This window comes from Herpailurus yagouaroundi, unplaced genomic scaffold (assembly GCF_014898765.1).
Source record: "Herpailurus yagouaroundi ecotype Mexico unplaced genomic scaffold, PumYag 67793, whole genome shotgun sequence".
In the NCBI taxonomy this organism is placed as follows: Eukaryota; Metazoa; Chordata; class Mammalia; order Carnivora; family Felidae; genus Herpailurus; species Herpailurus yagouaroundi.
In genome coordinates, this window is record NW_024420586.1 from 21,077,854 (window position 1) to 21,101,014 (window position 23,161).

Consider the following 23,161-nt stretch of genomic DNA (forward strand, 5'->3'; position numbering starts at 1 on the left):
TCTCTCTCTCTCTCTCTCTCAAATTAAAAAAACAAGAGTTAAGGAGTAGAATCTAAGACTTACATCTTGAAGCAGGCATCATCTTCATTTTTTTTCATTCAAATCAACAGCCACAGTTGCTACATTTCTGGACCCCAAGTATTTCCCTGTGCTTTATTATTTTTTTTTATTATTTTTTTTTTAAATTTTCTTTAACATTTATTTATTTTTGAGACAGAGAGAGAGCATGAACAGGGGAGGGTCAGAGAACGAGGGAGGCACAGAATCTGAAACAGGCTCCAGGCTCTGAGCTGTCAGCACAGAGCCGGACGCAGGGCTCGAACCCACAGACCGCGAGATCATGACCTGAGCCGAAGTCAGACGCTCAACCGACTGAGCCACCCAGGCGCCCCCCTGTGCTTTATTTTTGACTGACTGAGTTATTTATTCAAACTTAGTTATTGGTTCTTATTCAAAAAGAACTTTTTTTTTTTTTTTTTTTTTTAATGGCACCTTGCTTTTCTTTCTGTATTCTGTATTTTCTCACCTTCCAGTGGTCGTGGAAGTTCCTCATCAGGGTGTTGTTCACAATAAACACACAAACCGAAACACCAGAACCCCATTTATTCAGCACCGTAGAAGACATACTTTTCTCAGTGACTTACGTCTTCCCTCCTCAAACTCCCAAGACCTTTTTAAAACCATTGCCCCCCTCTGAAATCCTTATAAAATGTTTTGAACATTTTCCTTATTTCTTAAACTAAGAGTTGACACTTTCCTTGCTGAGATAGGACCAGCCATTTTCCTGTAGTGCAGAAGCCACTATTGGAATGGTCAGTTTTTAAATTTTGTTTGTAGCCTTAAATGGCCAGTTGCAAAATGACTTTCGTCGCTGGTGTGGTCATTGTCCTGGCTCAGCTGGCTCTGCTTCCCCCCTCCCCCTTTAGCTTCCCGAAGGGTGCTTATGTATTATTAAGCCACTCACCCAGCTTATTTACTAGATCTTAGGCAAAAGGCCGAGAAGGCGATTCACCAAGCTTATTTAGAGTTACCCATTAGATTGGATTTTATTCACGCTCCAACTGAGCTTGTGAGAAGTAAAACCAGTCACTTTTCAGGAGACTTTGTTGCGGTCCTGTCGGTTACTTGGCTTTCCCATATAGAATATGGGGATAATGAAGTCTACCCCGAGGGATGGTTGTGGAGGGGTAACAGGAAGGGCACATGAAGTTGATCTGTATGCGTAGCACCAAACCGACAGGACGCCACGGGACCCACTGCTGCTGGAAGTCAAAGCCACCTCTGCCTCTCCGTAGGCAGCACGCAGAGGGTCGGTGTCCCTTGCTTTAGAAGAGGAGCTACCGATTAATTCTAATAAACCCCTGGCTGTCTTTTTCTAATTGGTTTATAGTTCTATTGGTTAAGGTGAACTGGGAACAAATTAACCTTTTCATATCTGCCTTTCTCTGCTTTTAAATACAGAGTGGTAGTTTGACATAAGAACAGATGTGTGCACAAGCATGCTTTTAATAACACCTTCGTCCTTTTTTAAATGACCAGCAGCAGAATCCGCCTTTGGCTCTGTCCCAGAAAACACATTGCACCAAGGTTTGCAGACCTTGGTTTGCATTTATTTAAATGTCACGGGATGGACGCTTTCTTTGTGAGCAGATTCCAAAGATTTGTTGCATACCTAAATCTTTGATGAATGTCAGCAACGTAAGGGTACATTGTACTTGAACAGGTCAAAACTACGTACAAACAGACATTGGCAGATAGCAGGACTGGATATTATGCTTTAGCCTCCCCGCATGCTCGGTCTTCTAGACCCAAATTCATTCTTGATTCTGTATATGAACAAAGTACCGTGTCAGTCTGGGTCTTCTGAGAGCAGACATCAAGACAGAACTCGCCATTGTAAGAGATTTATTGTAGGGGAAGCCTGCAAAGGATAAAGGGGAGAGAGAGCAGGTGCAGGCAAGTAGTTAAAAAAAATAAGCCAGGGTTGGGGTGCCTGGGTGACTTAGTCGGTTTAGCGTCCGACTTTGGCTCAGGTCATGATCTAATGGTTCGTGGGTTCAAGCCCCGCATCAGGCTTTGCGCTGATAGCGTGGAGCCTGCTTTGGATTCTCTGTCTCCCTCTCTCTGTGCTCCTCCTGCACGCGCTCTGTCTCTCAAAAATAAATAAACCTTGTGCTCTCTTCGGCAGCACATATACTAAAATTGGAATGATACAGAGAAGATTAGCATGGCCCCTGTGCAAGGATGACACGTAAATTCGTGAAGTGTTCCATATTTTTTCTTAAAAACTGAGAGCAAACTGAGGGCTGATGGGGGGTGGGAGGGAGGGGGGGGTGATGGGTATTGGGGAGGGCACCTGTTGGGATGAGCACTGGGTGTTGTATGGAAACCAATTTGACAATAAATTTCATATATTAAAAAAAAAAAAGAACAAAAATAAATAAATAAGTAAATAAATAAACCTTAAAAAGAATAAAAAATAAAACTGGGTAGTCCTGTATCAGTTCCTGCAATCCGGATTTTGTTGATTGCATTTGGTAGTGTCATTTAAACGTGTTCCTCTGGTCCCTGAGTATTAGATCTGGAGGCTTGATCACGTTAGAATTTAGTGTTTGCTCCTCGTCTTCCTCCCCTTCCTTCCTAACTACTACTTCCATCGGGAGGCAGATAACATCTGGTTCTCTCTCTTCTTTTGTGTGATGTTAGCAGATGTTAATGATTATTACACTAGATCCATCAATTAGGGGGCGCAAAATGCTGATATTCTTTAAAAAAAAATTTTTTTTACTGGTTTTATTTTATTTTTCAGAGAGAGAGACAGACAGACAGACTGTAAGTGGGGCAAGGACAGAGAGAGAGGGAGACACAGAATTCGAAGCAGGCTCCAGGCTCTGAGCTGTCAGCACAGAGCCTGACGCGGGGCTCAAACTCACAAACTGTGAGATCATGACCCGAGCCGAAGTTGGCCGCTTATCTGACTGAACCACCCAGGCGCCCGCAAAATGCTGAAATTCTAATTTTACTTGTCTTTACTTATTAGCTAGCGTACTTTTATACAACAAAACCTCCCTTTGTTAGCTACTTGGTTGCTTTGAGGTTCACTGCAAATAGGAAAGGCAGGATGACTGTCAGATTCTTTTCTTTCAGTCATTTTCAAACTGGTAAGGTGGTTCCTTAGCATTCTCCAAAGATGAACCAATGAGAATTTTTCTTTGTTTAATATCGTTATGAATAAGTGGATTTCAGCATCGCAGTTGGGATTCTTTGGGTTTTTTTCTCCACCCCCTCTCCCTCTTGCTGTTATTTTGATTTGATACGCAAATTCTTCCATCTCTGGCCAGTGGGAGTTTCTATAGGTAGGTTCCTGAGCCTTTCTGTCACAATCCAGGCAGTCTCACGTAGCCGCCTCACTTTCTGGTATGACTGGTTCCAGATCCATCTTTGTACATTTCCTACCCTACAGCTGAAATAGGTCACAAGCCGTGATTCATTTCATTGGAAATTCATTGTTTAGGAACTGGAATCTGGGTGTTGGGAGTGTTCACTGCTTCTAGGTAGCTAATTTTTTCCAAGCTTTTTCACTGGGCAGGACTAAGAAATATGTAGTTTTTTAATGTTATTTATTTTTGAGAGAGAGGGAGGGAGGGAGGGCCAGAGAGAGGGAGACACAGAATCTGAAGCAGGCTCCAGGCTCCGGGCTCTGGACTGTCCGCACAAAGCCTGATGTGAGGCTTGAACCCACGAACCATGCGATCATGACCTGAGCCGAAGTCAGATGCATAACTGACTGAACCACCCAGGCGCCCCTGTATTTTTTGAAGATAGAATCTAGCCGGAGATCATACCAGCAATTCCAATTCATATTCAGGACTACAGGATTTTTACCTAATGTCATTGTTCTTCTATCTGAATTTCCTTATCCCCAGGCCAAAAACCCTGGTTCTCAGTGACATCGGCCTGATTCTGCATTCGCTTTATCCCACACTACATCCATAATAGCCTCAAAATGACAATACTAATGCCAGCTCCAGGGAAATGATTGCTGATTTCTGTCAGAAATGAGCTATCAGATTACTGAGTTTTAAAAGCACGTTTATACCATTTTACCCAACTTATCCCAGGTGCCCTTCTTATGTCTCTTTCACCCTGATATGCTAACAAACCCTCTTTTTCTCTTTGAAGTGTGTTTATCTCTAGTCTGCTTCGTACTTTTCGTAACGGGAGTTTAAAGATAACTAGGCATAAGCTAGCATTGGAAGTGCAAAAACAACGTAGATTTGAAAATAAGTGTGTGCCGACATAGATTTCCTTACTCTGTGAGCTGAGAGATCTGTGAGCTCTGTGAGCAGCAACAAGCACACCTAGAGCCCAAATCTTGGTTTCTAATGCTGTCAAGGTTCATCGGAGAAATGGCCGATTCGGGGGCTGCGCAGAGAGACACAAGCTGAGCCTAGAACATCTTGTAATACCAGAAAGTAAGGAAGCACCCAAGCAAACACACACACAAGCACACACACACGCACACGAAGTGATGGGGCCATGTCAGAGTGACACAAGAGCCAACTGAAAGAACTCTCAGAGACCAAAGCTGGAAGGGTTTGAGCAACAAAATAAATAACATACTATCGGATTATAACCCAAAGTGTAATACAACTATCTGTGGGTCCACACTGATGTAATAAGGTCATGATTGAATATGTAAATAAACGGGGGAGGGAGAGAAATCCACCGTGTGGGAGAATTCTTAATAGTTTATATAGACACATCACCCTCAAAGAAGTGGAACATAATTCCCTACGTCTTAAAAAGTGTGGGGTGTGCATAGACTTCCTTCCAAAGAATACAGGATTGGACGGGAGAAGAAGGAGTAGTTTTACAGTGGGGAAAACTGGCAAATGCCACCTCAGCCAGGTAATCAGGATTAACATCAGTGACAAGTCATGTTAATAGCACACATCCTTGTTATAATGTCAGTCCACCATATTTTCCCTACTTTTCTGGTATTACTGTACTGGGTTTTAAATCGATCTTTTATGACAGTTTTTATTTACACATAAAAACCTGTGCTTTGAGCCAATGAAGGAAGTGCGACGCATGGTTCTTCCCTTTGGGAACTTGGAATCTAGCGGGAAAAACAACTAGCAAACATGTAATCCAGAGATAAATCATGGGAGGTGATTATAAGGGTTTTTTAACTTGAGAAAAGCACAGATATACTGAGGGCTGGTGTAGCCAGAGGGAGTTTCCAGGAAAACTTACCCTTCTCTTTATACCATCAGGATTTCTGGATGAAGGGTGCCATAAGGGTTGACTGAGGGTTCGACACATTCTCTTAAGTAAGATTGCATTATCACTGTGGAATTTAAGAACGACAACAGATGAACACAGGGGAAGAGAAGGAAAAATAAGATAGAAACATAGAGGGAGGCAAACCATCAGAGACTCTTAAACACAGAGAACGAACTGAGGGTTGCTGGAGGGGAAGTGGGTGAGAGGATGGGTTAAATGGGTGATGGGCATTAAGGAGGGTGCTTTTGGGGATGAGAACTGGGTGTCCTATATGAGAGACGAATCGCTGGGTTCTACTCCCAAAACCCAGACTACACTGTGTGTTAACTAACTTGAATTTAAATAAAAAAAATTATTACATTTTGTCAACCAGCCTCATGATGGATAACATTATGTTAATGTAACAGAGGATAGATGATAAAACTGGTAGCTCAGTTAATCACATTGTGGTCGGAGTTTATTAGAAAGATAGCAGAATCTGTGGATTATGAAGGGTGTCCTTCCTGCACTCATTTTATGTGTAGATCTGGCTAAATCTTGGATGTTTCATGTTCAGGTCTTAACATGTTCCTTGATTTTTTTTTTTTAATTTTCCTCCTAGGGCTGTCTGCCGCCAAACTCTTAGCTGAACATGAAGTGAATGTTTTGGTCTTAGAAGCGCGGGACAGAGTTGGAGGAAGAACATACACTGTGAGGGTAAGTGATTTTTAATGCTTAACGTATAATTTCTCACTCAAACTAGAAGTGGGAGCGATGGAAGGCACAGAAGCCATGTGTCCTCTAGAGCCTTCAGCTACTCCAACAAGTAAGCATCCGTTGTGGTCAACAAACACTCACTGACCATTTGCAGCTACGTGGCTGGAACCGGAAGGTATTAGGCTAAGCGAAGTTAGTCAGAGAAAGACAAATATCATATGGCCTCACTCATGGGAGGACTTTAAGAGACAAAACAGATAACATAGGGAAGGGGAGCAAAAATAACATAAAAACAGGGAGGGGGACAAAACAGAAGAGACTCATAAATATGGAGAACGAACAGAGGGTTGCTGGAGGGGCTGCGGGACGGGGAAGGGGCATGGAGGAATCTATTCCTGGAGTCATTGTGGCACTGTATGCTAACTAACTTGGATGTTAATTGAAAAAATAAAAATAAAACAAAACAAAACCAAATAAACACTCACTGAAGAGTGAACGCCTCTGACCTTCAGTAGCTTATAGTCTAGTGATGAAAACAAACGTGAACAAATAACTTCAGTACACTGTCATAACTTCCATACCAGAGACCTCAGTAGACTAGGTAGTGTCTCAGATGGGGTTACGGTTTGACTGGACTTGAAATGACTGTATACCCGTAACACACACGCGCGCGCGCACACACACACAGAGTATAGGTTCCATCTTTATTTATTTAAGGATACACAACTTAAAAGAAGTATGGCTACATGGGTGGCTCAGTCGGTTAGGAGTCCAGCTGTTAATGTTGGCTCAGGTCATGATCACGCGGTGTGGGGGTTCGAGCCCCATGTCGGGTTCTGTGCTGACAGCATGGAGCCTGCCTGGGATTCTGTCTCTCCCTCTCTCTCTCTGCCCCTCCCCCTGCTTGTGCAATCTCTGTAATAAGCAAATAAGTAAATAAATAAACTTGAAAGAGAAAAAGTGCGGCTACAGTAAGCAGAAGCAAAATGCTGCATATTTTTGTGCAACTTTGTCCTTGGCCCCTGTTTCCTAAGAGGAGGGCTGTTGGGAGGGACACTCTTTGCTTGGGTAAGGTCGGCTAGACATGAGGACGAAGCTCAGTTCTTGCTACATCACTGCCTTTTTAGACTTGGGCTGATGTCACCATTCTAGAAAAAAAAAAAAAAAAAAACAAAACAACGCATCCCAAGTATTGTTTGCCATTATTCAAGGGCACAGTCGTAGGCAGTCAAGTCTGTGGGAGCTGATGGATGCGCACAGGGAGACGACATGGGGTGGGGAGGAGGTAGGGCCAAAGGCAGAGGCTTGGGGAGCATGCAGATTTAATGGGTGCAGAGGCAGCGGAGCCAAAGCGAAGCAGCGGTGGCAGAAGCAGATGGGTGGAGGAAAGAGGAAGCCCCTGTGTTTGTCAGTTAGGTCATTAATGAGAGCCTTTCGTCCAGCCCACAAATGGAGTGGTAAAGGCTGGAGATCGACAGGACGAAAGCAGCCGGTTGCAGTGACCGGAAAGAGAGGCAGCATCTATCTAATGAGATGTGTTGGGCTTACAGCAAAATGGCTTCTGCAGCGCTAGTCACAATGGCTTGAGCAATCCAAACATGCAGTTATTTTGCATAAGAAGTGGTCTGGTGGCAGGGAGTCCAGACTGGCGCAGGGCAGGGGGCAGTGGGGGGGCTCAGCTTTGTCATCAAGGCTTTATGCTCTTTCTGTCTTCTGCTCAGCCATTCTTTGCATTTTGTCTTCTTGTCTTATTGCCTAATGGGCACCAGATGGCTGCTGTAACTCTGAGCACCAGTCCTCACTGAGGACAGGAAAGAGGATGAAGAGGCAAGCCGAGGTTTTCTTTTTAAGTTTGTATTTAAATTCCCGTTACTTAACATACTGTGTAACCTTCGTGTCAGGTGTACAATACAGTGATTCGTCACTTCCATAGGACAACCGGTGCTCATCATGACCAGTGCACTCCCGAATCCCCATCACCTGTTTCATCCATCCCCCTACCCACCTCCCCTCTAGTAACCATCAGTTTGTTCTTTGTAGTTAACGTTTATTTATTTTTGAGAGACAGAGTGAGAGTGGGGGAGGGGCAGAGAGAGAGGGAGACATAGAATCCCAAGCAGGCTCCAAGCTCTGAGCTGTCGGCACAGAGCCCGATGCGGGGCTCGAACTCATGAACTGCGAGATCGTGACCTGAGCTGAAGTCAGACGCTCAACCCACTGAGCCACCCAGGTGCCCCTGTTCTCTGTAGTTAAGAGCCTGTTTTGTGGTGAGGCGGCCCCAGCTTTACCTGCAACAAAGCTTTTCCTTTACCAGAAGACCCCCAGCAGACATTTGCTTTAGTCTATAGCTATGCCCTTAGCTGCTGGGGAGCCCGGGAAAGCAAGCATTTAGCATTTCCAGACTGCATAATACAAGCAGGCATGGAAAAGGCAATATGAGTGGATGTGGAATAGCTAACCAACATGTGAACTAGAATATTGTAGACTATGTTTTTCCGTTAGACCAGGCTATGCTCCCCCTGTCATTTGCTGCCTACGTTTTTAAAATTATTTATTTATTATTCATTTTTGAGAAAGACGGAGAGAGTGCGAGCAGGGGAGGGGCAGAGAGAGAGGGAGAATCTCAAGCAGGCTCTGTGCTGTCAGGGTAGAGCCCGACATAGGGCTCGAACTCACAAAAACATAAGATCATGCCCTGGGATGAAAGTGAGAGTCTGATACTTAACCGACTGAGCCACCCATGCGCCCCTGCTTCCTACCTTTTTATGATTTTCTATTTTTTATTTTTTTAACATTTGTTCCTTTTTGAGAGGCAGAGAGACACAGAGCATGAGCAGGGGAGGGTCAGAGAGAGAGGGAGACAGAATCCGAAGCAGGCTCCAGGCTCCGAGCTGTCAGCACAGAGCCCGACGTGGGGCTCGAACTCACAGACCTCAAGATCATAACCTGTGTCGAAGGCGGACACTTCACCGACTGAGCCACCCAGGTGGCCCCCTACCTTTTGAGATGCACGCAGGGATGAAAAAAAAAGATACACACAGGGATATACCATGGGTCTGTTTTCACTTTATTCAGTTCTGAGTGCTCTACAGCCTTACTACTCAGTGTGATCCATGCATGGACCAGTAGCCTCAGAGTCACCTCCCCGCCAGGAGCTTTGATAGAGACGCAGAATCATAGGCCCCTGGTCCTAGACCCACTGAATCCAAATCTGCATTTCGACAAGCTCCCCAGGGGATGTTACTGCAGTGCTGCTCTGTGGGGTGTGTTTGCTTGCTTGCTTTAAATGAATCCCGATTAATCGTATCTGGAGAATTTCTGAGCGCTTCCCGGGGCACCGGGAAGCTATTGGTCTGGAATTGAGGAGACTGAGATTCTGGCCCCTGTACCGCCTGACATCCCTTCTTAACCTGGGCCAAGTCCTGCTGGCACCTCACATCTCTGTCTTCCCACCCGGGCCGTGAGATACAATCGAAATGTACTTCAAGCTCCCTGGCAACTTCAAGTTCTAATTGAAGACAGTGTGTTGTAGTGCAAAAGAAGGATTGCATATTCTGCGTGTCTGACCTTATTAGATACAAGTCCCCTGTCATTTTCAGAAAATTATGCCTTCAGTTTGGCGATAGTTATTCAGCTATTCCTTAGCCCTCCTTTCTTATCTCTGAAACCTTTTGGTTATTAAATAGGAGCATCAGTCATGTTGCAGATTTTCAGGTAAGAACAAGTTCCTTGATCTAAAGGAAATGAGAATTCCAACATGCCTGTCCCCATCTGTGTTATTGCCCCAGGCTGATTTTTCAGGCGGTATCATTTATATACGTCGGCACCATACAGGAAGTATTGTGTGTGAAGCATGATAATTGTAACTCTTTAGGTATATGAGGAAAGAACTTTGAAATGTGCTTCGAAATGCTTACAAAGTAGGAATTAACATTTGTGAGATTTCAAGTGAATAGAAGGAGAATAAAGGGCTTTGAGAAAAAGGAACAGAAATGGTATTTAATAAGAAACTGAACTGGATATTGTTAGAATTCCTACTAAGAGCAATTTTTAAAATATTTATTATTTATTTTTGTTAAGTTTTTAATTTTTATTTTATTCATTTATTTTGAGAGAGAGAGAGAGAGAGAGGCAGAGAGGGAAAGAGAGAATCCCAACCAGGTACCTCGCTGTCAGTGCAGAGCCCAGCGTGGGGTTCAATCTCATGAACCATGAGATCATGACCTGAGCCGAAATCTAGGAGTCGGGCACTTAACCGACTGAGCTACCCAGGCACCCCAATTCTTTTCTTTTCTTTTTTTTTTTAGTTTATTTATTTTTGAGAGAGACAGAGAGAGAGAGAGAGCGAGTGAGCACGCATGCACGAGCAAGTGGGGGAGCGACAGAGAGAGAGAGAGAGAATCCCAAACAGGCTCCCCTCTCAGCACGGAGCCCAACACAGGGCTTGAACTCACGAACTCTGAGATCATTACCCAGGCTCCCCTGTAAGAGCAATTCTGAGTCAATTAGGATAATTTGGGGTGGAGACGCCCTAACAGTTACTCTGGATCTTTAAGTACCGAAATACTACGTTTGGTGTTGTCGCTTGGTCACTGTTCAGATAGATCTCCTGTCAGTTTAGAACTTCCCAGTTTTTCCTTCGTGTGGTTCCTCTGTAATTCTTAAGGACCAAATTAATTAATTTGTGTTGTTGCCTTAATATCATCAGGGAAAGTACCATCAGGGAAGGTACCACCAGGACTCCACTAAATAGAAGCAATGGACAGGGGTGCCTGGGTGGCTCAGTCAGTTAAGTATCTGACTCTTGATTTCGGCTCAGGTCATGATCTCATGGTTTGTGAGTTAGCCCCATGCGCTAACAGCATGCAGCCTGCTTGGGATTCTTTGTCTCTGTCTCTCTCTGACCCTCCCCGGCTTGCTCTCTCTCTCTCTCTCAAAGTACATAAGAATAAACTTTCAAAGTAAAAGAATCTTTCACCTTTGTAAAGAAACATCCTGTAAAAGAAAACAAATGAATGCATGGGTGACCAACAAAACCAGAAGCACACTATGTACAGAGAACAAACTGGTGGTTGCCAGAAAGGAGGTGGCTGGGGGTGGACAGAATAGGTAAAGGAGATTAAGAGGTACAAACTTCCAGTTATAAAATAAGTAAGTCACAGACGTGAGAAAAGTACAGGATAGGGAGTATAGTCGATAGTGTTGTAACAATTTGTATGATAAAAAAAGGAAATGTTCTGCAATATGCCTCATAATCCTGCACTTGGGATTATTGGCTTTAGCGTCTGTCGTCTAAAGACATCATGTTTGGAAATTCCCACGACTCCTTCTTGCTTGGTTAAAGCAAGTACTTTAACCAGTTTTGTTTTATATTTATTTTATTTTTAAAAGTTATTTATTTATTTATTTATTTATTTAGAGACAGAGACAGCACGAGCGGGAGAGGGGCAGAGAGCGAGGGAGACACAGAATCTGAAGCAGGCTCTGCGCTCAGTGCAAAGGCCAGCTCGGGGTTCGAACTCATGAACCGTGAGACTGTGACCTGAGCCAAAACTGAGACAGTCGGACATTTAACTGACTGAGCCTCCCAGGTGCCGCAGGGTTAGTTTAAAGAAGTCAGAGGCACACTTCATTTCTGGTCTTGTGGCAGGATGGAAGCCCTGGTTACCTCTCCCCATTGGAATCAGTAAAGTGTTGTATAAAATACACTCTGCTGCCTTGACACGGAAATCGGAAGTTTGCGGGCCTCCTGAATGCTGAACAGACAGCTCACGTTTCACACACCCAATCTGAACTTCTGACTTTCTCCATCAAGACCGCCGTTCCAGCAGCCTTGATGGAAAGGATGACAGTTCCGAAAAATTCAGAGCCACACCCAATATGCTCATGCCTCACATTCATTCTGTTGGCTCTGCCTTCGAAATACATCCAGAATCCAACACTTCGCACCGCTGCCATGGCAACTCCTGGGGGCAGTCACCGCCATCTCTAAGCCAGATGCCTCAGTGGCTTCCTAACTGATTTCCCTGCTCTCACCCTGGCCTCCTATAATCTAGTCTTAGTGCTGCAGCTAGAATGAGCCTCTCAAACCTAAGACAGATCTTGGCGTGTCTCTGCCAAAAAGCTTCCAGAAGCTCTCCTCATTCAGAGGTCAAGCCACGGTCCTTACAATGGCCTTTGGGGCTTCCCATGACCTGCCCCCCAATAACGTCTCTAGCCTTATCTCTAATTCTCTTTTCCTTGCTCACTCTGTTCTAGCCATACTGGCTTCCTATTTCTTGTTTTTTTTTTTAAATGCTTACTTATTTTGAGAAAGAGAGAGTGCACACAAGTGGAGGGAGGGGCAGAAAGAGAGGGAGAGAGAATCCCAAACAGGCTGCACATTCGGTGTGGAACCCGATGTGGGGCTCGAACTCATGACCCGTGAGATCATGACTTCAGCAAAAATCAAGAGTCAAGTTGCTTAACCAACTGAGGCACCCAGGAACCCCTGGTCTCCTGTTTCTTGAACACACCAGGCACCCTTCTGCCTTAGTCTTTGCTGTTCTTTCTGCCAGGAATGCCCTTGTCCTGGCATATGGATAACTCCTTCATCTACTTACAGTCTTTATGCAAATGTTACCTCTTCAAGGCGGCCTACATATCCAGTGCATTGTGAATTGCAATCTTTCCTTTTCTTCTCTGCGGTTTCAGTCTCCTGTGTTCTACTTTAGCTTTTTGATTTTCGTTGCTCTTATCAACTTCTGAGAGACTTCCTTGTTATGTTCTGGGTTTATTTTCTGTCTCTTCCCATCGAATGTAAGTTCCTTGAGAGCAGGGATCTTTGTTTGGTTTACTGATGTAACAGAAGCTCCTTGAACAGTACCTGGCACCTTGTAGAAGAGCAAGGTACTTGCTTGTTGAATAAACAAGCGAATCCCCAGAGCAAAGTAAAAACATGAAGCCTAGGAAGTAAATGAGCTCAAAACTTGACTTTCACCTACTGAGCCCGAAAGACTTTGCAAATTACAGGGTGATGGCCATATGGCACGCAGGGAACAGTAGATGAAACTCCAAACCTGCTGAAGATAGGGAATTTTAATAGGAAACGCTCCAATTGGAATGCTTCATACGTGGAAGGGTGATAAAGCTTACCATTCAGAAAGGGAGAGAAAAATAAACCTTGCCCTCGTTCATGGTTTCCACCCAAATTTACACTACCTTTATGGTATGCTAAACGTCAGGCAGACTATGTAAACAGCCACACTGGCCGGCAGAAATAGACCCCAAAGAAAAGAAGTAAATCATAGCTAAAAATGAGAAATCATACAAGGAAAACAAGGCACCAAAAAAGGATAAGCGTAAAACAATGATCCAGAAAGTATTTTAACATAAGCTCAAGAGCCCATCAATGTGTTCTGATTTAAAACTTCATCTGTTGGAAATCAGAGAATTGGGCCTAATAAATCTCAAGGTGGTTCCTCCAGCAACAACCCCAAAGAAAAGCCTGCATAAAAACCTAAATGCTTGGAAAAGGATCTAGATCGGCAGGATGTACTATAGCATTCTTTATCTACTATACATGTTATTGTTGAATCAACCTCACCAGTAGCTATACAAATGGGATTGTTTCCTGATGAGTGTCCTACAGGGTTGCGCCAAGTTCTTGGGTGACAGAGAAAAAATTGGTATTTTCAGCTGCACTTTATAAGAGACAAATAAGGCACATTTAAGGTGTAACAAATGAATTTTTTTGTTTTTAATTAAGATATAGAAACTTGTTGGGGCGCCTGGGTGGCTCAGTTGGTTAAGCATCCGACTTTGGCTCAGGTCATGATCTCACGGTCCATGGGTTTGAGCCCCGCGTCGGGCTCTGTGCTGACAGCTCAGAGCCTGGAGCCTGCTTCGGATTCTGGGTCTCCCTCTCTCTCTGACCCTCCCCCATTCATGCTCTGTCTCTCTCTGTGTCAAAAGTAAATAAACATTAAAAAAAAATTTAAGATATAGAAACTTGTTTTCCCCAAGTGTTAACTAAAGTCTTCTGACCCCTTTTTCTCTTTGTACAGAATGAACACGTCAATTACGTAGATGTTGGCGGGGCATATGTGGGACCAACCCAGAATAGAATCTTACGGTTATCTAAGGAGCTGGGTCTAGAAACTTACAAAGTGAACGTATGTGAGCGGCTTGTTCAATATGTAAAGGTAAGCCTGACATTTTACTCAAGTGACCAGTGGGGGAGCACTGTATTTGGGAAAATATTCGGTTTTCTTCCTAGTTTTTTTCTCAAAGCAATTGTAAAAATAGGCTCTCAGCCTTATAGTAGTCTTCTGCGTTTTCTTTTTCTTTTTAAAGAAATCCTTGGGGACCCTGGGAATCCCTGTAAGGGGTCATGCCTCAGTTTGCCCCCTCTGCACATCACACACTGTGGCCCTTAAAGGCTGCACCCTTACCCCCAGTCCAACTGGAGTAAGGGTATGAGGCTTTCAGCTTCTTTGCTTCTTCAGTGTCTATGGGGAGCAAGGGGGCGGGGACAGAAGCTACCTGTGGTAGACACATGGATGTGCCTACGGATGTGTGCGCGCTTGCGCGCGCGCACACACACACACACACACACACACACACACACAGAGCCACAGGCAGCCCTTGAGGCACCTATGAGGCAATTCTAAGGCCCCAAGGAACACAGTAGTCCGAGACCAGTTCTTAAGACTGAGCAGGTTATTCATTGTCATCGTTACCTGGCGTTTCTTTGCACGCTTTGATAATTTCCTCCGTACTGAGCCTTGACTCTTGGGAAGTCTAGCTGGGCTGTGCGGTTTCCCACTGTTTAAACAAGATTGTTTCACTCTGCTGATATCCAGCTGTTGCCAGAGTTATTCTTTGTCACTGAAGCCAAACATGGAGCAGCTGGAGTGTTGAAAATGTGCCTTGAGAGGTCAGGCTGTCCGATCTGCCTTCGCAGCCGGCTTCCCAGAACTAGCGTCTCGAGGGCAGGGGTCATGCACTCGTTCTAATGGCAGGATTCCCACACCGGTGATCACGTCACTCTCTGAGCGGCTCTACCCCACTCAGTCACATGGGTCTGGAGCCTTCGGGGGGTTTTCAGAGCTTGGAGTCAAGGGTACTTGTGATATGTGCACACTGATGTGCCATCAGGGGATCTTAAGACATTCTGATATGGTTTGGGATGGTTTGGGTTGTTTGGGGGAAGGGTCTGGCAGTTGCACATGTGAAAAAACAAAAAAAAAACCCAGCAGCCTTGAAGAAACTGGGTTCAGAAGTCAAGGGGGGAATGAAGAAAGTATAAAAAACTATACAACGCTAGCTTCGGTAGGCTTCCTGATCACTTTCTCTGTCTACACGGCAGGGTGCTTCCCTGGATTAGCAAATAATGACAACGGTGAGAATGATAGTAACTTTTATTGAGCACTTTTACATGTGTTAGCATATTTAATGTAGGGAGAGAGACCAAATCCTTTGCATGGAGTACTAAAGAAACAGTCCCATAAATTCACTCTTCAGTCCAAGTAGGAAGCAAGTGAGTCTGATGATTGTCCTGGAATCTGAGCAGACTCATGCTTATGATCTCTTCCTCTCTCACATTCAGGTGCTGAGAGATTTTTTATTTTCCCTGAAGTCTCACAGTAAACAACTAAGTGATTTTTTTATGCATGATCTCCGTAAATCATTACATACACCTCGTTAGGCAGGCACGATTATCTCCGTTTTACAGAGGGGAAAACTGAGGTTCAGAGAGATAAAGCAGCTCGACAAGACTATGAAACGAGTAATGGTCTGTTTAACCCCCCGAGCTCATACCATTCATGCATTTTAGGACTCGCTTCCAAAGAAGCACACATTTAAGGTGCTGAGCACCATTCTTTTCTTTTAAGACACAATCCCATCTAAAGAAAAGATGGAGCACGGAAATACCATTAAACCATCCTCTCACGTACTTTAATCTGCCAAAGCACACATATTTTCACCCAAGGTAGACCGCAGTGTTCAGCTAAAGATAATAGTGGGTCAGTTAGAGGTTAAGTTATTTGAGCTGAAGGAGTCCCTGTAAAGTGAGGTGGCCAGATTAGGGAAAGGCAGGAAGACTATATTCCATGGAAGATTGTTAGCAAACCGTATAGCAAAAAATCATTCCACTTATTTAAAAATATCTCAACGCTTACTGCTGTGTCCACTTTGGTGGGGTGGGGGGTGGGGGCGAGGCGAATGGACTTGTCCCCATCACCGTAGTGCACCAGGTTAATAGTGCAAATTGTCTTTGTGACACTCTGAATTGGCTCTCGAGACAACCCCAGCCTCTGTAATCTACCACAGTGCATTCTTTTCAGTGAATACCACCGAAATGAAGCAGGTGAATCCAGAAGATTGCCAGTGCCTGGTTAAACCAAGCCATATTCCTTATGGTCCAGATTGCTTCAGCTTTTAAATTTTCCCAGCGCGCAGCCTTAAAGACTGCCTCGGTTGTTTCTTCTGACAGCAGACTGTAGTGGATCCAGTTTCAATGTATTCTGGGATGATTTTTTGTTTAAGATTTTTGTTTTTAAGTGATCTCTACACCCAGCGTGGGGCTCGAACTCGAAACCCCGAGATCAAGAGTCTCATACTCTACTGACTGGGCCTCCACCAGGTGCCCCTCTAGAACGATTGTTAGTATTCACCAAAGAATGGTTCTTGACCCTTGCTAGATTGTGTTTACAGGGCAAATTGAGACTCTAAGCCTGAGCCTCTGAGCTGAGCAGTGGAGATAGACGTTTAGTGGTGTTTTGCACCCTGTCCCTTCCTAGGAGACTATGTCTGTCTACTTCATTCATAGAAGGTTCAAATCATTATGCTAAATTCATCAGTTCAATGACCAGTTACTGGATAGTCTCCTCTGTACAAGGTATTGTTCCAGGCTGGAAATACAGTGGTAGACACATGATCAAAGCTCCTGCTTTCATGGAACTTACCATTAGCTCACATTTCTGCCTGTATCCTTCGTGGACCTTGTGAATAGAATACCTGTTCTTTTTTTATTTTATTTTTTTATCTTTATTTTTTAATCTTTTTATGTTTGTATATTTATTATTTATTTATTTATTTATTTATGACTTTTTTTTTTTTTACATTTTATTTATTTTTGATAGAGACAGAGCACGAGTGGGGGAGGGGAGAGAGAGACAGAGACACAGAATCTGAAGCAGGCTCCAGGCTCTGAGCTATCAGCACAGAGCCCGACGCGGGGCTCAAACCCACAAACTGCGAGATCATGACCTGAGCTGAAGTCGGATGACTTCAACTGACTGAGCCACCCAGGCACCCCAATGTTTATTTTTGAGAGAGAGACAGAGTGAGAGCAAGGATGGGACAGAGAGAGCGGGAGACATAGAATATGAAGCAGGATCCAGGCTCTGAGCTGTGGGTGCAGAGTCTGACGCAGGGCTCGAACTCACAATCTGTGAGATCGTGACTTGAACTGAAGTCGGATGCTTAACTGGCTGAGCCACCCCAGCGTCCCTAGAATACCTATTGTAATTCTGGTTTAGTAGATCCTGATTCTTTTTTTTTTTTTAAGTTTATTTATTTTAGTAATCTCTACACCCAGTGTCAGACTGGAACTCACCGCCCTGAGATCACGATGCGCATGCTCTACTGACTGAGCCAACCAGGCTCCCTAGTCGATCCTGATTCTTATAGAATAGGTTCTTGGACAGGTTTTATGAATGTTGTGAATTTGATAATGGCTTTATTTAGGAGTTTATATCTGCTTTGTGAAATTAAATTAACCATGTTGTTTTTAACCTAAAAGGCGGATTTGAAGTAGCACCAGCTAAATGTGTTTAAAACATCTATTCTTTTCCTTTGGATGGTGTAAGGGAAGCAGGTGGACTTGAATGCTTCTTGGATTAATTGACCCATTACTTGCATTAGTGAATTAGATGCACTATCATTACGGGTTATTTGATGAGTAAGTTTCGTTGAATTGTGGAGGCTTTTTGTTAAGTTTTACAGTGCCAGGTCTTGGAGAGGAAAGCAGAAATGCTTGATTTCCTTTTTTTTTTTTTTCCTTCTTTTAATGGGTTCTTCTGGTCTTTTTTAAATTTTTTTTTTTACATTTACTCATTTTTGAGAGACAGAGACAGAGGGTGAGCAGGGGAGGGGGCAGAGAGAGAGGGAGACACAGAATCTGAATCAGGCTCCAGGCTCTGAGCTGTCAGCACAGAGCCCCACACGGGGCTCCAGCTCACGAACTGTGAGATCATGATCTGAGCCGAAGTTGGTCACTTAACCGACTGAGCCACCCAGGCGCCCTGGGTTCTTCCAGGTCTTAATAATACAGGTAGGGTGGAGAGAGGGAGAACACTGCATTTTGCAGGTGCTGCTCTGAAGGAGAAGTTGACATATTTATGCATTCCCGCTTTCTCCCTGCTTTCACACCCTAAATAAAAGTCAAGACTATTAGGGGCGCCTAAGTGTCGGTTGAGTGTCTGACTCTTGGTTTCAGCCCAGGTTACGATCTCCTGGTTCATGGGTTCGAGCCCATTGGGCTCTATGCTGCCGCTCCTCTGCTCATTCTCTCTCTCTCAATCTCTCTCAAAATAAATAAACTTAAAAAAAATCGAGACAATAAATATATGCCATCCATTTCTTCTTAGAGAATGGTGTGATATTTATTTAAAACAACCTAGGCTTTCCTGATAGTAACAGCTCCCCAAGCAGGTTTTCCTAGTACTGGTTCTTTTCTTCCCACAGCCATGTACTTGAAGGTTTCTAGGCCAATAACTGCAATCAAAGGCTTGCCACATATGTGTGTTCTGGAATACTAAGTCAACTTTTTGTTGTTGTTGCTTAGAGGTGGACTTTATTTTAGCCAGTAGGCCGTGTTGAAAGCAGGGGATCTATTTATTTATTTATTTATTTATTTACTTACTTACTTATTTATTTTTGTTAGGGTGTCTTAATGCCTGCCAGAAATAACTGCGTTCTGACCCCTTGCTTATAATAGTGTTTCCTTTGGATCAGGGACATATATTTTTAAGCTGCTTTTAACACCGTTTTCTATACCAAATCACGAGAGGCGTATGTTTTGTGTTCAAAGAAAGTTATACTTTGACTTTCAACGCCGCTCTGTAGGAAGGCAGGAAGCCAAGGGCATTAGGCTCTTCTAGGGATATTGCTTGTTGTGTCTTTGTTTCCTTTCTTTTAATCCCCTGAATCCCGGCCGCCTCACTCCATGCATTGGTATTGCCTTCCATCTGTAAGGTTCCTATACCTGTGTCACCTCGTTTGAGTTACCTCGTGATCCTATGGCTTAATAAGCATTTCCCCCCATCTCACAGATGAAAAAACTGAGGCGCAGAAAATTTAGACACCAAAGTAAGGCTTTCTGGCTCTTGAGCTCAGGGTTCTGGGGGTTACATCACAAAGTTCCTTATTCCACGGGCAGAAAGTCAACTTGTAAATCCCTTAAAATTTTTTATTTTATTTTATTTTATTTTATTTTTTATTTATACAAATTTTTTTAATGTTTATTTATTTTTGAGAGAGAAGGAGAGAGAACACGAATAGGGGAGGAGCAGATAGAAAGGGAGACACGGAATCCGAAGCAGGCTCCAGGCTCTGAGCTGTCAGCACAGAGCCCAACGTGAGTCTTGAATCCTTGAACCTCGAGATCATGACCTGAGCTAAAGTTGGACACTTAATCTACTGAGCCACCCAGGGGCTCCCATTTTATTTACTTTAGAGGGAGAGAGCATAAGTGGGTGAGGGGGCAGATTGAGAAAGAGAGAGAATCTTAAGCAGGCTCCATGCTGAGCATGGAGCCCAAAGCGGGGCTTGATTCCATGACCCTGGGATCATGACCTGAGTCTAAATCAAGAGTTGGACGTTCAACCGACTGAGCCACCCAGGTGCCCCTAGAAATCCCTTTTAATAACCCGTTCTAAGGTATGATAAAAATCACCTTACCCTGATAAGCTCTGAAGTCCTAACATGCCACTCAGACAGTAGGGGCTCCTCTGGATGCGGGCAAGGTCCTGTGGGGTGCCTGGGAGCCGTATGTGGTCCCTTTCACCAGGTGGCTTCTTCTCTTCTCGTGGACCCTGAGCCATAGATCTGGGGTGCCTCTGGCCTTCAGTGAGCGTTTGACTCCTGACCAACCCCCCAGACCACCCCAGTTAGGCTCAGCGGGCTCAGCAGATGAGTCCCCTTATTATGTTAAAATACTAAGTCTACAGCACGGTTTGGAATAGTTGGCTGTATATTCTTTTTGTTAATTGATTGATGTGAACTTACTCGTCAAAGTATGACCCAGATCAGAGTATTTTATTTTATGCCATTATGTCCTGCTTGGTTTAAAGAGAAAAAAGAGAGAGGATTTAAAATAATTTGTAAGCTGTAGAAGTCAGGGTAGAGATGAAAAAAAAAAAACCAAACCAATTAGGTATGAACAGGAAAATGGTAATGGGCATGTGCTCATGATAGAAATTCTGTTTGATCATAGAAATGAAGTAATACAAGAGGGATTACTTGTTTTCTTCTCTAAATTCCAGTTATACGTAGGTTTTTTAAAAGCAGAGAGACTAAAAATGTTCATATAGTCTCACATTGGTCTATCAAGTATTTAGTACAAAGATATATGGACATAGCTTGTAAAAAAAAAAAACAGGTTTTAGTAACTTCCATTCATTTCCCCCCTCCATTTTTAAAAAAAGATTTATTTATTTATTTTCAAGAGAGAGAAAGCATACGTAGAAGAGGGGCAGAGAGAGAAGGAGGAGCCTTGATGTGGGGCTCAAACCCACAAACCGGGAGATCGTGACCTGAGCTGATCTCTTAACCGACTGAGCCTCCCAGGCACCCCTCCTCCTCCATGTTTAAAAGACTTCATTTATTTCTTTTGTTTAAAGGAAAGCATAATGACAGAAATCACTCTTAAAGCCTTGTAGTGTTTAGAAAGCTAGGTCAGCATTAGCCATTTTCTCTCAAAGCCTCTTTTCTTTTTCCTAGAAACTTTCAGGGATAAATCTCAGATGTAGTTTGTGGAGAGCGAACCTTCCACTCGGTTGAAGCGACAGCCCAATACATAGCAAAGTCAGGTTAATGACTAGATCTTTTTCCTTCCATTTTTTCCCCTTTTTTTCGTTATTTTCCCCCACCCCCTCTTTTTTTTTTCTTTCTTGAAAAAATCATGGTAACATACACATAACATAAAAATTGTCTTCTTAACCATTAGATGTACAGTTCTCCAACATCAGGTAAATTCACATGTTTGTACACCCATCATCTGTACCAAACGTTTTTCATCTTTTTGCTATTCATTTTTAATAGAGGGCGATTCATGACAGCAATCCTTTTCCAACCATTCATTGAGAAGTAGCCCAGAGTTGCCCTCTGTGACTCAGTGAGCTGGCTTTCAGTGACAGCACAGAAAGAGGATTGGGTCAGACACAAAGGATTTCTCTAAGGCTGTGGAACTTTGCAGTCACCCCCATCGAGTGAGGCTTGGGCATTGTGGGTAATGGCAGAAAGCACCTTGTGAGTGGAGGGGTGCCTGGGTGGCTCAGTCAGCTAAGCATCTGAGTTCAGCTCAGGTCCTGACCTCGCAGTCCGTGGGTTCGAGTCTTGTGTCGGGCTCTGTGCTGACAGCTCAGAGCCTGGAGCCTACTTCGGATTCTGTGTCTCCCTCTCTCTCTGCCCTTCCCTCGCTCACACTGTGTCTCAAAAATAATGAATAAACATTAAAAAATTAGAAAAAAAAAAAGAACCTTGTGAATGGAATGAAACCTCGCATAAGCAGCTTCCTCGAGAGAAATTGCTCTTGTCTCCTTGATAACTCAACTCTTGGAGGTTTTGAGCTTTCAAGTTAGAATGTGGTTGCCAGTGCGAGGTCAAAAAACATCTCCTTTTTCCTCCCCCCTTCTTGCTTTCTACCTCTTCCCTATTTCCCCCTCTGTAGTCCCTACCTTACCCCAGAGCACAAGTCTGCTGTCCCAGCCAAAAGACTTAATCATCCGTCCTGAGGTTTCAAACTTTTGTACAGTAGCCTTCTCTAACAGTTGAAACCGGACACACCCTTTAACGGCCTATAAATCCCATACCTGGTCCATTCTGGGTACTTCCTGAAGAAGGGAAGTTCCGTTGTCACATGGATACACTGACCCAGCCAGAAACTTTTTGTTCTCATTGCCCTGTCCTGCCATTTAATAGGATCGGTGCTGTTATATAGCCCTCTGTTTCAGATGTGGACTCTAAGCTTTTTCTTTTGTTTTTCCCTTAATTAATTAATTATTATTATTTTTTTAATGTTTGTTTAGTTTTGAGAGAAAGAGAGACAGAGTGTGAGCCGGGGAGGGGGCAGAGAAAGAGGAAGGCACAGAATCGGAAGCAGGCTCCAGGCTTTGAGCTGTCAGCACAGAGCCCGACGCGGGGCTCGAACTCGCAGAGCCAGAGATCATGGCCTGAGCCAAAGTCGGACCCTTAACCGACTGAGCTACCCAGGCACCCTAAGCTTTTTTGCTTCTGTGTCAAGGTCATTGAATGAATACCTTTTGAAAACTGGGTGGACTGCAGAGTTTTAGTAAGTGACAGTTTTTCTTAAGAGGTAAGAGAAAGTTGTAAGAATGCAAGTATTTCGTTCAAGGTCCTACAGAAGTGAGTGAGAGAGAAACAGGCAGGCAGAAGCCTAGTTGATAACTAACCTAAGCGAACACAGAACTTGAAACTGAAGAGACAAATAATGATAATAATGTGGATACTTCTATTTGAGCAGCCCAGTACTGTTTTCATGGCACTTCATTTTATTGTTTGCTTTTTGTAAAGGGAGGGAGGGAGAGAGAGAGAGAGAGAGAGAGAGAGAGAGAGAGAATCCGAAGCAGGCTCCACACCCCGTGCAGAGCCACACTCAGGGCTCGATCTCTCAACCTTGAGATCATGACCTGAGCCGAAATCAAGAGCTGGATGCGTAGCCGACTGAGCCACGCAGGCACCCCAGTGTTGAGTATTGTTAAATGTAATAAACACTCTGATCCCAAAAGCTGTGGAACTGAGTCCTTTCCATTTAAAGGACTTTTCACATGTCATGTTTTTCAAACAGAGAGACTGATTCCTGATCTACTAGTCCATTTCCTTTCCTTCCTACAGCACTTCCTACACAGGGAACCTCAGGCCGAGATTTAATTCTCTGTGCTTGCCTACT

At 43.9% G+C, this 23,161-nt stretch overlaps 1 protein-coding gene and 1 non-coding gene across 3 annotated transcripts in view; both read left to right on the forward strand.

The window, feature by feature from the left end:
• Window positions 1–23,161, forward strand: part of MAOA (monoamine oxidase A) — a 71,633-nt gene that overhangs the window by 15,539 nt on the left and 32,933 nt on the right. For both annotated transcript variants that reach the window (XM_040468952.1, XM_040468953.1), the window contains exons 2-3: window positions 5,891–5,985; window positions 14,031–14,168. In XM_040468952.1, coding sequence (XP_040324886.1) covers window positions 5,891–5,985; window positions 14,031–14,168 — 233 coding nt within the window. The remainder of the gene's footprint in view (window positions 1–5,890; window positions 5,986–14,030; window positions 14,169–23,161) is intronic.
• Window positions 2,173–2,279, forward strand: LOC121026182 (U6 spliceosomal RNA). The gene has a single exon (XR_005788288.1). It is a non-coding gene; the product is annotated as a U6 spliceosomal RNA (small nuclear RNA).